We start from the raw sequence: 15,710 nt of genomic DNA, 5'->3' as shown, positions 1-15,710 counted from the left end.
CTTGTCTGATTTCTTTTTTGTTCCTGCTTATCAGGTTTGGAGGCGGATTGAGTTTCCGCGTCTTTTGTGCAGCGGGTCTTATGCTGCTATCTTTAATTATCTGTTGCTTTTCTATCTTCCTTTTGACCCCCTTTTTTGTCGCACTTATGGCGGATTCCGCCTCCTTGGTTTCAATCTCATTCCTTTCCTCTTCTATTTTTGTATTGTTTGTAGTGTGGGTGATGTTATCACTATTTTTTCACTGCTTAGCACTCTTTTTGCTTTTTTTTTTTCTCCGCTCTCTCACTGTATACTGTACACTGAATAGCTTGCTGCGCTCACTGTTAGGGCCTACGCCTGGTAGTCCCTTAGGGCCGAAAGGTCCGGCCTGCTCGGAGGATCACGGTCAACTGGCTTCGCTACCGTGTCCGTTGCTCAGTTAGTGTCGTGTAGCGGTATTTGTTGTCGAGTGCCGCTACAGAACTGATCCCTTCCATATCGATCGCGTTTATCGATATTTGATAAAGAGATCGTTTGCAAATTACATTTACCGTCTACTGTTGCTCACGAAATTATTCCAACTCTGATACGTGCTTCTTTATAAATATATCGCGTGTGTACGTGTATGTTACATATTATATTACATATCGCATATTACATATTATATTGTATTTTAAGTAACAAGATATTTAGTGCGAGTGTATATTTCGCAGAGATTCCAAAAGTGATTAAACAGTCAATTATCCATCACATCGATGCATCTCAATGTTCAATGGGACAGTATTTAGCGTCTATAACATGTTGAAGATAGCTCTTTATGGTGTATCTCGTGGAGGAAATTAATTTCACGAAATTAATTAAACAGTCAATTATCTGTTGTACCGATACGTCTTGATATTCAATGGAATAATTTTTGATATTTATTGTACGCTCAAAATACCTATCTATACTATGTACTATTTTTCCCCCCAAATATTCGCCACAACTATTTTCTGTCTTTTACATTTGCACTTTCACGATGATTTCAAATTCTACCAATGTGATCGGGATAGTCGTGTTTCGTTACAAAACGAACAAAATCCCGAAGTCTCGTGTAACGGGCTATAGGAGTCGTTGGTGCGTTCTTTAAAACAGAATAACTTTTCAAAAATTGAGTCAAACAATTTGTTTCTTTCCTTTTTTTTCTTTTTTTTTTTTTTTTTTTACGAGTTAGAAGAATTGGAAAGATTAACAATAGGTGACGTGTAAAGAAATGTTGAAAGAAGTACAATTAGTCGGAATAGCGAAGAAGAAAGTAAAGGTAGCTTTTTACAACTTTTCTAGCTGGACCTGTAACGAAGATTTAAATAACACATTTCGAAGATTTCCTCTAACTCGTCGAGCAAAATTCAAATGATTCGGTCCACAGTTGCAGACGAGTTATTTCGTTCGAATGAACGTACGAAACGAAAGATATTTTTACGGCGAGTGTCGGACTATTTTAGCTTTCGAGGCATTGTAAGTTGAATTTTAGTTGCGGTGTCGACAAATCATTGATTCAGTGACAGTGAATTTTCTTTTTCCTGGATGTGATGCGAATGCGCAGAAACTTTGACGTCAAACGTTCCCGCTGAACGAACAGGACCTTCCGGCTGCCATGGATATTGATTTTCCTTGGGCTTCAAGGTTTCTGGAGCAGCTGTACCCATCCAGCGCAGACTCCGGCTATTCTCAATATGGCTGTCTATTATACCCAAATCCGCTCGTTTTGCGTTGCAACGCGCTCGCCGCCATACATCAACATACGATCAATGCGCCAAGGACATCAGCCGATCGCAATTTAAACAGCCGAATTTATTTTCGAATGTGACGCGCTAGACGTTATCAACATGGCCGATACATGTACCCTGTCATGTACTTCCTGATCGTCGCGTCTATCTCCATGGTCGTAAGCATCAATGGTAAGCCTCGCATTTCACTCGCTTTGTCGGGCTGCTTAAACCTTCGCCTCTTTAATTCGACGCGTTTCTCACACGTTTCGCCACGAATCAAATTACATTTTTCTGAAATTAAAAATTCGCCGATACGCGTTGTCCATCTTCGGTATTTGCGAGAGAAGAAAACGATTCTTGCGCCTTATTCGTCACGCCGATTTTCACGTCGATCGGAATACCAAAGTTGATCGACTCGACAATGTATTGACCAGTTAGCCGTTGCGACTAATGCGACTAAAATGCGTTAGAAAGGACAGAACAACTACTTTGTTCACGCTGTATTATAGTTTTTTCATAATAATTATTTATATCTCTTCATTTGTTCGTTTTACCTGGTCCTGGCTTCCAAATGGTCGAAACGTCTTCAAATTTACGAATATATTTTAGTTTTCGCTGAAATTGCAGTTTAAACAGCAAAAATTGCTTTTTACGCGTGACGAGTATACTCGTCAAGAGTAGGTAACTGGTTAAGACGGAAGATAATTTGCCAGGATAGACAATGGCGGTATTTCGTCTTTGAGAATTTTTAATTTGAGGAATTTTTCTTTCAACAAAGAGCGTTTCTGTAATGGAAAATGGAAGTTTCTGTTTCTTCCCATTTTCCTCTTTCTTTCTCGAGGTTCCTTTCAGTTACATGGCCCTATTTGTTTTACGAGCAAGTTGCGTTTTAGGAGCGTGTTTCGTTGAGGGAGTTTTCACTAGATGTCTGAAGGAACGATTTATAGCGAAGATCTTCCTCTACATATAAACTGCATATAGAGGAAAGTGCACCTGTTGAAGCCTTCACTCGTAGGTGTTAGCCATTTGTGTTACGAATCGTGTAAACAACGATCATCGTACACGGTGCATTTAATTGACTTTTCTTCCGTGATAAGCTTCGCGATGAATTCTCATTTCGAGGCTACCTTTTTCATTTACCGTCTTGCCTATGTTTCCTATGTATAAAATAAATAATTCATACTGAATACATCTATTTCTATTTTCTCTTTTTCTTTAGATAAGAAGAATATTACAATCAACTTTCACAGAGAATTTTTAACATTAGATCGTCCCAAAAGTGTCTTTTATCTTATAAGGAAATAATAGACGCACAACATTTTTTGTTTTAAATTATTTTATTGAATTACGTTTAATCCATCTTATTCTATTGGAACCAGATGTGAAATAAAACAGTATAATTTTTAACTTCATGAAATATACATAGAATATTTCGTGGATATCGAATCTGCAGTCTTGCGTAGATCCAATTGTCGTATAGATGCAAACGTAGTCGTATACCGTCTGTTTAGTCTTCGGAGATGATCCAATCTGTTAAGAAGCTGAAACTCTAGAGGATTGGTACGATTGGTCAAACTTGCGTGGAAGCGTTTTTCCGAACTTGGAAATATCTTTCATAACTGTAGGTATTTTTAAGTACCCGTGTATGATTTCGTTGATTACCTGTCAGTGGATAAGCGTTAATAATGCCTTAAAATGAAATCGTTGAATGCTCTCGGAATACGTTTAATTGAAATAAATCGAAATAAATTTTTCGTAATTTCCAGATACGTTTACGATATTTTGCTTGCCAAGTCTCACCGTCGGACGTATCGCAAGAACAGCAGGAAAATTTGGCGAAATATCGTTAGAGACGCTATTCGACGGAAAAGCTAAACATCCGAAGAATTCCGTTGTAAATAAGAAACCTAAACCGATGTTTCACCTTATTAGACGATTTCCTCGATGATATCCCTTTCCGCAATCTTCCTAGCAATCTTGTCAACGAACGCGACGAAATTTCATCTTACGCATATCACCGATGTGTCTGTAAATGTCAAGACTAATATCTATTTATTTTTACAAAAATGTACAAAAGTCTGACGTTAATGAAAGCACGACACATTTGTTTGAAAAATGAAAGAAAGGAAGAAGTAGAAGGAAGTAATTTCTAAGAAATAAAAGAGAGAAAGATGCGAAGCATTAAAAAGTAGACAACGATTTGCCCAACGTCTTACGTCCGATTCCTACGTCGATTTTAATAATCTTTAGAAATCTAGGATAAATCACGATTTCTATTAATTAATACGTATTTGTCGGTTGATTGTGTCCGATGATCAGGCCAACTGTTAACTACGGAACATCGAACTCACGCAGCGTCGGAACGAGCAAACGATTTATGGTGTCATCAGTGTGATACAATGGAAGATGGAGAGAGATGCGCCAATCTGACCGGAAACTTCACCACTTTCGGGCACAAGTGCACTGGTGACAAAAGGACCTGTATGGTAATGACAAATGATAACAGAGATTCAAACGCTTGTTGATTATACACAGGTCACGCACGTGTTTCAGCAGATGTTTGATATTTTGCTTTGATCGCGTGCTTTTAAAGCAAACAGAATATAGCAAACAGCTAGCTAAAAGCGATATTAGTTATCGTCAACACGAGAGCGAAAGAAGACTGTTCAAGTTTCAAGTTCAAGTTCACAGTTTCATTTCGTTCATAACGCGATTTTAGTGTTTGGAAATGTTCAATATAGTCGATCAATTCAGTTTCATAATAATTACGTACTTTATTGAAATTGTTTCCGCTTTATAGGAACATATGTACATGGTGTACACATTTGAGGGAATATGCAAATGCAATTTTTTGTTTGTTCTTCTTATTTATTGATAATCAACAATGATATTGAATATGATATAATTGTACAATTTGCACATACACGGCAAAAATTTTACGAAATCCGTAATCGATATTAACCGACCGAATTAACAATGAACGAGTCGTATTCTCTGGAAATGATGCGAGATATTCTGGAAAATTGATATTCCCTTGACTAAAAATATGTTACGTTCACACTCACTCGTGTTCGTTACAAGTTCCAATGTGAAATGTCATACAGAGTGAAACAAGGAATTGTTGCAAATATTAATTTAATTTTAGTATCAAGAATCATTCTACGTACATGTAGAATTCTTTCTCATCTTTTCTTTTCAGTCTTCTTTTTTCTCTTTTCGCTCGATACTATCAAGTTCGTGGTTTAATGCCGCCCAAAATGAGCTCGTACTCGGACAAAATTAAAAGAAATACTATACTTTAGCGTACGAGTGTCTCTTGCGATCCGCTAGGACATGTCATATAACGAACATCGTGAAAGTTAAAAATCTGCAAATATTCCTTTCACGTTTGCTTCTTTCTCTTCAGGTAAAGCGATTTTCTTACACTACCAGCACCGAAGATTCAACGTCTAGTCCACAAACTTGGTCGGTGGAGAGAAAGTGTACTAACAAATGCGACTCCGGATGTATAGTGGTCGGTGAACGAACAAAACTCTCCGCTTGCACCACTTGCTGCGAGAAATCGTTTTGCAATATCGGTACCGGTGCTGCGAACGACTTGACGATAAGAGGGATCGATCTGTTTCTAGCTTTAATATTACAAATTACATTAACAATTATCATGTATCCGTCCTGACATTGCAGACGAAATAACACACGATCGTGAATCATTTTAGTCACCGATGAGAATAATTGGTTCCATTAACGCGTTTATACGTACATTGTAACATATACTGTAATATTACACAACAACACGATACATAAGATTTGTCGCATTACCAATGAAAATGCTGTTTTCATTTTGTAAATGTATACATGGAGTTTCATTCCTTATGTGTTTCATAATAATATTACGATGAATATTGATTAATAAGTCAATAAAATTACGACGATATCGATAATACGAAGCTCAGAAATAAGAAAATAATAATGATGTTCTCGTTCTACTGTCGATAAATCAAAGAACAATTGACAATATAGAAAGGGGATGTTCTTAAGAATATAATAATTCATAATTATAATAATTACAAATACAATCAAATCTACGAGAATGAGATTTAAAACACTGCTAAGTTATTACTCGATCGTTCAACGAACCAATGTAATTTAAATTGTAAATTTTAGAAAAATTGTTATAGCAATACACTACCAATAAATTGTATAAAGTGACAAACTTTTCTAAAAAAAAACTCATTAATCTCGATATAATAATAAATACTTTTTATCGATTTCCATTTTTCCATTATCCTCTACTTAATTCCCAAGGATGTCAATGAGAAACATATTAGGTTGTTCCAAAAGTCTCTGTCTGTTTTATAAGAAAATAATAGATGCACAACATTTTTTCTTTTATATTATTTTATTGAATTTTGTATGGTCCGTTTTCTACTAATAGAACAAAATGGATCATAATGTAAAACAAAAAATGATGTGCATCTGTCACTTCCTTATAAAACGAAAGAAACTTTTGAGAAAACCCAATAGAATGGGAATTTTCTCGTGGACACATAACATTAGAAAATTGTACACAACTTTTATTTAAATTCCTTCGTACGATCTCTGTACAATATTCTTTTATTAATTATACCTTAATTTTCTTTTTATTTTACTTTAATTTTTAAGTATCCTCCGATTGGTTTCCAATTATTTTGATTATTTTGCAGGAAGCGAACAATTTTAACGATCGGCATATTTTTCGATACTCGTGAACAAGAGTGTACAACCTGGACGTTTATACACACTCACATTTCTCTCAAACGCACAAACATCCGCATTCCGTTTATAATACTAAAATTTCGCTGGAAACAAGGAAACGCGAGATCAGGTATCTACTAAATCGCTTAAACTATATAGTTTATACCAGCGCGTTTACAGCTGTAACCAATTAACGTAATTACACTGCCTAAATGAAAGCATTCAGTTTATACTCGTGCATTCTGTTCTTTCAACAGCATCCTGGAAATCTGCGTGTTATCATTTTCGTAGAAATCGAGAGAGCTTAGGTTGAATGTAGATCCGACATCGTCAAACGGAAAATTACAAAGTTCTTGAATTCCTGGAAGGTTCTAACGGGATATAGGGTTTTGTTCCAATGGAAAACGCATATTCGTTTCTAGGAATCGGTTTTAATTAAATTTCCACATCCGTGAACAAAGGGATATGATTTATCGTGCGATAGCATATAATGAAAACTAAGGCAAAGAATGGAATTATTTTGTTTTCGTAGAAAACGTGAGACGACATCGCCTTGTTAAGAGGAAATAAAACCATTCCAGGAAAGAATAACGATCGTCGTTAAGCGTAATGTAATTTCTTTCTAAAGAGTCATACTAATCTATCGCCCACGCGTAATGCCTCGATGCTAAGCATCTCTCATTTTGCATCTCGTTCGTTGCCATTCATCTCGTCGTGTAAAACGCAAATAAAATGGAAAGAAATATTTTTTATTCCAAGAAGCAATTATTCAAACAACAATTTATCAACGGATAAGAAAATCAGAAATGTCCCTTTTAATATTTTTAAAATTAATATTAAAACCATCTTTCTCTTCTTTTTTACACTCTTACTTATCTGAAATTCTTTATCTCCTAATTTCGATAAACCATTTTACAAAACGTAGGCTATTGTCCGTTTTACGTTTAACTGTTATGAAATTTTGCAGTCCATTTACGCATAATCTTGCGAGTAAAGTACATTTTGCCAAAAGTAATCGAGCGACTGTCTACTTTTGAACAATACTGTACCCAACAGCTACTTACAGTGGCTACAAAAAGTATTTCTGTATTATTTCTACTATTGTGTTTATCCCAGCGTGTTAATCAATTCTATTAATTGAAAGCATATTAATTGTCCTCTGTCTGCAAAAGCCTTACCGACATTTACACGCTGGATCGTTTAGGATCATGCAATATCTGTTTACGTTCTCGTGTTTTAAAAACTGTGCTCAAAAATTCTTGAATACTCTTGCAAGTTGCTAGAATATCTTCCAATAATTTTCATATCGATACATGTGAATCTTTTTAAACGAAGCGGAATCTAAGCAAAAATATGAAGAAAGTGGAAAATCGCTTAAAGTCACTGGTCGAAAACCATCCACTATGCAGATGGACAGATAAATTTCGCGTCACTTGATAGTACTATCGTATGACTACGAACTATTGACACTAGTTGAAAGTGAAATGTAACGGCTGATGAAAAAAAATTGAAAAAGATAGAGATACCGTAAGTATTAGCATTAGGTTGGCATAAAAGTTTCTTTCGTTTTGTGAGGAAATAATAAATGTACATTTTTTGTATCATATTATTGTATTGAATTATGTATGATCTATTTTGTAGTAATAGAATCCATTTTATTTTATTCGTACAGAATTCATTAATAATAACATTATATTTCCTTATAAAACTAAAGAAACTTTTGGGACAACCTAACGCATATAAATACCTTTTCACAGCCACTGTATAAGATTATAAAAGATACTGATATACAGGATATTGTTAGCTGTAGCTGCACAGCCACCACGCACTCAGCATCGCAAATATCGAAAGCCCTGAAGAAAATTTGAAGAAGAAATGCTGTAATTTTATAAAACTGAATTCTAATCGACGAGACGAGTAAACGTGTGACAGATATCGTAGAATAGAAAAAAAAGTGTGTAATAGGCAAAAAAAGAAATGTTTAATATAAATTTTACTTAGAATTCATACACGTAAGTAGATATGACTTTTCTGCCAATCACTCACTGTGCATTATCTGACATAATTTATCTCTCGTACTTATTCTTTCATCCAGGCAAAGGAAGCTGTCGGAACAGATTTAATTCCCGTTCATTAGATTCGTCGCCTTACTGAATACGATATTCTCGAGTTCGCGGTTCAAGGGAAAGCAAAGAATTCTGGTGGGGTCGAGAGCAACGTTCAAGATGAAATCCTCGGCCCTTGTTAAATCGTCTCGGTCGGGGTCGAACAATGCGTTCGCCAGCATCCTCGTTTCTCGGTGATTGCACATAAAGCTGCCATTATTAGAACTTCAGTGAGCGGTAAGCGCTGGTGCTTTTTCCAGTCTCGCGTTCGCGCTTACTCTTGCGCACAATTCGCCGCTGCAATCGCGTGCGTTTCCAGCCGCGTTCATCCGTCCATGTGGCTGCCAGTCGTAGCACGAAGCTCGTTCGTCGCGTTTACTCCACTTTTTTCATCGAAAAATTTTATCCGGAATATCACGTTCGACTCGACGACCGATTAATTATCGTATTTTACTTTCACCGATGGTGCATCATTTTCATGGGAAACGTTTAAATTTCCACGTGGTGCCACGTGATGGAAAAATTGGCCACCGGTTGCTGCACGACGCTCCTTCGTCGCGTTTATTCCACCTCTTCGGCGAAACGTTCCATCCGGAACGTCGCGATCGACACGAGATCGAAATTAATTATATTCTACTTTCTCCAATGGTGGATCGTTCTTGCGCGAAAGAAAAATTTTAAATTCCTACGGCACGTGGTGAATAAATTGGCCACCAGTTGCTGCACGACGCTCCTTCGTCGCGTCTACTCCACTTTTTCGTCGAAACCTTCTGTCCGGGGGTATCGCGATCGACCCGAGATCCGTTCGATCGTCTTATCCTTCCGTCCTTTTCGCGAAAGTCGTTCGAATTTCTGTGACGCGCGCGTGGAAAATACTGGCGCGAATCTTCGAGTTAGTGAGAATCTTTGGCTCGAATTTGATGATTCGTTCGCGTGGGAATCGCACGGCGAGCCGTGCGATTGTCGCGATCGCTCTTATCGCTCGCTCCACTTACGTTCCGCTTCGTTCTATCGACTACTAGTTTGCTGCATTCCCGGTTACTTCACTGGTGGTGAATCGTTAATCGACGCGAGTTACCGCCGACGAGTTTGTTACGATACGCAAGTACAGTGGAAAAAGGAGTTTAGCGAAACAGTTTCGTAAAGCTAAACGATTGGACGAATCGAAAGGAATTGGAAGTCGTTCTAAGAATTCTGTTCGAAGACAGCTTTTAGAAGGCGAACGGCGATTGAAAAAAGAAGAAATTGAAACACGTGGAAGGAAATCGAGAAACGTTCGAATTCAACGAGGCAGTTTCGTACGCCTAGAGACGATGATCGAAGGAAATTGAGAAAGATTCGTCTGTATTTTAAGATTCTGTATCAATTTGGTATAAATAGGTCGAGCAAATATTCACGGTTAATCTTTTCGATAAAGCACTACCTACAAAACCACTGCATTCTATGATTTCATTTCATCTCTGGTGTACCGTAGAATCGTTCCCTTCTCCATTATACGATCGATTAAACAACACCCTGTGTATTAAAACCAACGATTCATCTTCGTATTACTTCTGCGCGAGCTACGTGATAAAGCGCGAGACATTGAAAATGTTAGAACGCGAGAGTATCGTCGCATCCGCGTCTATATGACACGGCGTTACATGACAATGTAACGTATATGTCGTTGATACGTTCCAGTCTGGTCGTATTTACAATTTCAGAAATTTTGCAACTATTTTTTCATTTTATCCGTAACGAGAATAGCGAAGATAAGACAGGCAAACGTGGTAAAACGTTGATAATTCGGTTACAGGGAAATCGAATAAATTTGAAGTTGAAGAAAGTAAGAGAAAGTCGAAACGAAGCAAACGCGATTCCTTAAGCCACGATGTTCAGGGATTTTATAATCTTTCCGGTGACGTCTTCGACGTGGAATACCCAGAAGCTGAGAAATTGATTCTGTACGATGAAAAAGACGATGTCTCCACAGAATACAACGATACAATAGCGGAAGAATTATCGATCGACGTAAATCCTGTTGAGAAATGCTCAGTTGGTATGACCGCTAGTTACTAAAAGGTTACTAGGGTTATGTTGGTACGACTCCTAACGACGCTCTTTTGTCTTGGGAGTCGACCACGTCTTAATTGCTAAGACGCATTGGGAAAGATTAGGCGTTTGCTGTGTGATTTAGTGTTTTGTATAAGAGAGAAAATAAAAGGTGTGATAACCAATCCGAGTGGATCAGCTTGATTATCAACCCCAACCTATATAAAATAACAAATCCCGAGGAAATTGGATACTTCTCTGGTCCTAAATGGCAAAGGAACAGATTATCAAGTAAGTATTATTTTTCCAAATGCCATTCTTGTACAATCGTTGCTTTTCTACTTACCACGTACAATATAGCGGTTAATAAATTAACGAATCATCGAATATTACTGAAAGAAAGAAATTGTACTGATATTCCAATCTATCGTGTACAAAAGTAATAATAACAGCATGTAATATAAGAATAGCTTATCTTCAGCCTTAAAAGGAACTCGGTTTACAATTATTCTCCCTATTGCGTTCCACTCTCGCTTGATCTTCTACACGTTCATCTATATTTCGCTGTTTTTAATTTATTTTATTATTCCCTGTCTATTATACATATGTATATTGTCCATTGCACGAATCTTTATCTATCTTGCCTAATTTAATGTAAAAAAATAGAAAAATAGAAAAATTTGCTGGAGGAATACGTTTACCAAAATTTGTCAAGAATTTTAAAGAAATTTGCAGGATGAAATTCACGGTGATACCGAATTGATATTTTTGAAATTATACTTTTGAAATAATTATTTATATCATAATAATTATTCCATGAATACTTGCTCGTAGATATTAATTTATGCTTTTAATAATCATGCGTTTAAGCTATCAAGTCGAGTCGAGTAGACTTTCTAATTTCGTGGAAGATAAGTCATTTCTAGAGAAAAGACCAGCTGCTAAGGATTCGCCGCCACGATGGCTAGAGCTTGGAATAGCTGCTGATTACTCCGTGGTAGATTTTCATGGAATTCGAGTACAACAATATATCTTGGCTCTTTTAAACATCGTAAGTAATACCAAACGAAATTCTGTTATTATATTTAGATATAGAATACCTCCTCCTACATATGTACGCAAGCAACCGGGAAACATAGGGCAGAGTTATGCGTATCTCTGTATTTTCAAGGTACGCTACTTGCTTTCAAACATCTCGATCGTATACTCGGATGGAAGCTCTGTATTTTCTGTTTACATTGTTCAAAGCTTACACGTATCTTTTAAAAAGTTCAGCGAATAATTTATCCGTAATGGAATTTTGTAATCGATTAATTTCAGCCATTCGGTAATTGGTTTTCCAATGCTGTTGAGATTAATAACGTACATTTCCTAAGATAAATATAACGAATAAAATTAATTTTTTAGGAAAATTATATAAGATACGATGTATTTACGAGAGTTTTGAATAATAATTTATTTGTAAGGCTGTAATACTGTTTTAACGCCTGTTACATTTTCGTACGTATTTTAATCCTAGGTCAGTGCAATTTACATGGATCCATCGCTCGAATCCAACATGATTCTAGTGATCGTACGAATGATTTTATACGCGGAAAAACGAGACGGTATGGTAAGCGATTTCCATTAAATTAAATCATTTAAGTAAAGTAGTAACTATCTGAGATACGCATATGCGAGTGTCAATTATTTTATTTTCTACTTATCTGTACAGTGTATGGTATATAAATTATATAGGTCAAAATATCTGCGCATGACGTTTTAGATCGATAAAATGCAACGAGTTCCATTTTGTTAAATTGGACAACCGTGAACGATCCCTTGTCTTTGTTGCAACTACGGGAAGATAGGAAAAACCTATCTTCCACGAACGATGCCCCCCGTCAACAACCTCCCCTCAAGGACGGCCAGCATCTCTTTCAAAACGCCGATATGGAGATCGACCAATTAGCAACAGCGCTCATTTCCCTCACTTTTGGAACAAAAGCTTTCTTTGACGAATCCGAGGATCTCATGTCCTTAGACCCACCCATTATAGTTTTCCTCGACGGCATCGTCGAGACGGAGAGTTACTCTCCGGTACGATCTCGACGACGATTCAAGTAACTATCGGATACGTAGTGATTGCCCCACGCATTAACATTGAGTACAACTTAGACGCTAAAGAAGAGTAGAGTTCGTCATTCCGTTGACCGTGGATTCGTTATTGAGCCTAGGATCATCGTCATTAGCTTCTCGAGTATCAAATTATCGCGATTACTTGTCCAATTCCATCATGGTCATGTTTGCACTGGTAAATATCTCCTCTATTGCATAACGATCACGTCTAGCGCCAATAGGGATTCGTTTCACGCCCTTAACCCTAACTCTAATCTTAACGCCAAACCGACATATATATATATATATACATACATATATATATTTTATACATACATACATATATCAATTTTTATACACACAATTATACATATTTATATATGTATGTATATATATATATATATTTATATAATATATTACAATCATTTAATAAACTTTCATTTTCATTTAATAATTTAATAAACCTTCGTCCCGCAAAGGCAAATAAATTCACGCATAACATTTCTCTTCAGCGGCATTGTTCTAGGATTGTATTTGTTGAAAGATGGATAGCATTAAGCGCTGGAATAAAGAATGACGAATCGTTATTCTTTAACCATCGTACTTAGACACATATTTATTGAGCTACTTGTATTTTAATCGAAGTTTAATATCCTCCATCTGTAGGCGTAAATATTACTGCCGTTGTTAATGTTATTTAAGTTTTACTACTGGAAAGGACATTTAAGTTTGAAGGCAGGCAAGTCTACTGTTCTTAAAGCTGACATTTTGACATCTAAGATTTTTTGTGTCTTTATTGACAAAAATATATTTGACTTTGCATATCTAAAATAAAGGATTTGCGTTATCTAAAATAAATAGTTCATCTTCCTTTAGAGAATTCAATGTGGTGAAATTAGGATATGAGATAAAAGAAATACTATGCATATGATTTGATTGAAATTTTGAAAGTGTATAGACCCTGTTTTAGAAATATCAGTATTAATTCGGTAGACTATAAATTTATATTACAAAATTAACTGTTTTCTACTTTTGTTGTACTTTTCTTCTACTTTCTGGACATTTTATTGAAAATGCTGGAGATTTTAAATCAGTAATTAATAAAGTAAATTCATAAAATAACTTTTAAACGCATTGCTATCTAAAGTACAAATTCTTACGTTTTTAAAAATATATTCTTATAGTTATTGTATGTAACGTACTTGAATCTTTACGTGTATGGTTAAAATATTTTGTCCGCATTTTATTCAGTCATTTAAAATATCAAAGCAAACTTATTTCAAGTGAAAAATAATCCTTATTTCTATAAGCAGTATTCATTAAATGAATACTCATAATCCTAAAACATCCTTTCTATGTTGTACTAGATATATATACAATTAAAATGTGTAATAATGTGAATGATAAACTAGTTCGAATAATTATTTTGCTTAAACGTAAGTTAATTGAAATCAGATGAATGTTATACACGCATTATACCGTGCATTATGAACTATTGATTGATTGATGCTCATATTTAATTATTAACGAGAAAATTAGAAAAATCAAATTGAATTTAATCTGTCCTTCTTATATTTATTAAGGTGAGTTCTGGGACTTGAAACACTCGAGATTAGAAATTTTGATTAATGTTTCACATTATCACTGGACGCTTGTTGTAATATCTTTTGTACGAGATACACTATACATACACAAGATCAAAATGGAATTTCGAAACGGTCGTATCGTTCAACAAAAATCTCTTTTATCTTTGATCCTCTTCATAAAAATGCAATTCTCCTTTACAGAACATCATATAACATTTATTGTACGATATATTGTTCAATTATATTTCGAAATTTTCAGCTTCGAATCTTTGTTTAATTATACTGTAGAATTAAATATCATGCGTTATTTAAATATAGAGATAGACTAAACTTTTGTCCACATTTATTAAAGCTGTATCAACTGAGATGTTTAAATTTGCGAAATTTCATGGACTTTTATATTTAATTTTTCATCATGAATCCCGCTTTGCGATACAATACATATTAGATTTATAATATCTTAAATTTACAGTACCAATGCTGATTTTATCCGAAACTATTTGTTTGCAAATGATATCTTTCTTCGTTGGAATTACCCTTCACTTATAAATTAATAATTATTAACATTGAACAGTATTGTTAAACTTCAATAAAAATAGGATCGATAACTAAATGTTAGTTAAAGAAACTTCCTATTACAGGTATAACAAATCATATTGAATTTTGTTTAGAAAACAATAATAAAAATGGGTGTCTTTTTGTGATAATAATTTACAACATATCACTCGACTTATTCATATAAGAGATATTAGTTTGTTATTTAAATACCCTGTTGCACCCTTTTATTCATTTTCAACCCAATTTTTTCACAACATTAAAAAATATTTTAAGCCTGAAGAAAAACATGAAAAACTTCTTATTAGCATGATTTCATGCTTAACATCCTCTTAAGATATTATAAATCTTTCTTGTTTACTAAAACCAGAGCCTAACTGAAATATACGAGTATCGCAACAGGATTAATCGTAATACATGATTAAATACAAGCAATATGTAAGCTATATTTTTACTTTTTACTTCAGAAATAAATATTTCACGAGCATCGTCTTTAGCTTAAGGAAAATAAACTTGTGAAATTTAATTTAAAGCTTCGTAAAACATGGAAATGTTGCAGGATAACAAATCAGAAAAGATATATTAAATAAATCACAGTTCAGGTATCTATAACATGTGATTCTCTTAACAAATCTGTTTCATTCATCAAGCAACTGCAAAATTTCCGTAAAATCAGAAGCGGTTTCACAAATTATAGGCATTCGTAAACATGATAGATAAGAGTTAGTATCGCGGCGTTTTAGAGTATCTATGAGCGTAATATGGAAAGTAAAAAGATGTATAATAAAAATAGTTCACTTTCCAAGCTATCACTAACATTGTAACGAATTATTATACATATAACGGCTCACGAAAGTACTCGGACGCTTACA

General features: G+C 35.1%; 2 protein-coding genes and 1 long non-coding RNA gene across 8 annotated transcripts in view; all 3 read left to right on the top strand.

Moving 5' to 3' along the window:
• LOC125384799 overlaps positions 1-5,931 on the top strand; it is a 30,911-nt gene extending 24,980 nt beyond the window's left edge. Inside the window, exons 1-4 of one of the 6 annotated variants that reach the window (XR_007223585.1) lie at positions 1,188-1,919; positions 2,624-3,351; positions 3,497-4,216; positions 5,137-5,931. Coding sequence is in view for 2 of the 6 variants with exons in the window: in XM_048404735.1 (XP_048260692.1) it covers positions 1,859-1,919; positions 4,050-4,216; positions 5,137-5,406 (498 nt within the window). In the remaining 4 variants the exon portion in view is untranslated. Of the gene's footprint in view, positions 1-1,187; positions 1,920-2,623; positions 3,352-3,496; positions 4,217-5,136 lie in introns of those variants that run through there. The other 5 variants (XR_007223586.1, XR_007223583.1, XR_007223584.1 and 2 more) reach the window with 5 other exon arrangements.
• A 2,582-nt stretch (positions 5,932-8,513) lies between these two features.
• Positions 8,514-10,553, top strand: LOC125384800. Its single transcript, XR_007223587.1, has 2 exons — positions 8,514-8,806; positions 10,365-10,553. It is a non-coding gene; the product is annotated as an uncharacterized LOC125384800 (long non-coding RNA).
• Positions 10,554-10,596: 43 nt separating this feature from the next.
• On the top strand, positions 10,597-12,441 carry LOC125387224 (A disintegrin and metalloproteinase with thrombospondin motifs 15-like). The gene is made up of 5 exons (XM_048414736.1): positions 10,597-10,607; positions 10,746-10,891; positions 11,527-11,651; positions 12,120-12,212; positions 12,366-12,441. Exons 1-5 carry the CDS (start codon positions 10,597-10,599, stop codon positions 12,396-12,398), a joined length of 408 nt encoding a protein of 135 aa, XP_048270693.1. The 3' UTR covers positions 12,399-12,441.
• Positions 12,442-15,710: the final 3,269 nt, after the last annotated feature.

This window comes from Bombus terrestris, chromosome 3 (genome assembly GCF_910591885.1).
Source record: "Bombus terrestris chromosome 3, iyBomTerr1.2, whole genome shotgun sequence".
Taxonomy (NCBI): domain Eukaryota; kingdom Metazoa; phylum Arthropoda; class Insecta; order Hymenoptera; family Apidae; genus Bombus; species Bombus terrestris.
Note: the sequence above shows the minus strand (reverse complement) of the source record. Positions and strands in the feature narration are given on the sequence as shown.

Coding starts and splice junctions, on each gene's coding strand:
- LOC125387224 (XM_048414736.1), top strand. Junction 10,892..11,526: donor GCAAAGGAACAGATTATCAA/GTAAGTATTATT, acceptor AGTCATTTCTAG/AGAAAAGACCAGCTGCTAAG. Junction 12,213..12,365: donor CGGAAAAACGAGACGGTATG/GTAAGCGATTTC, acceptor ATGACGTTTTAG/ATCGATAAAATGCAACGAGT.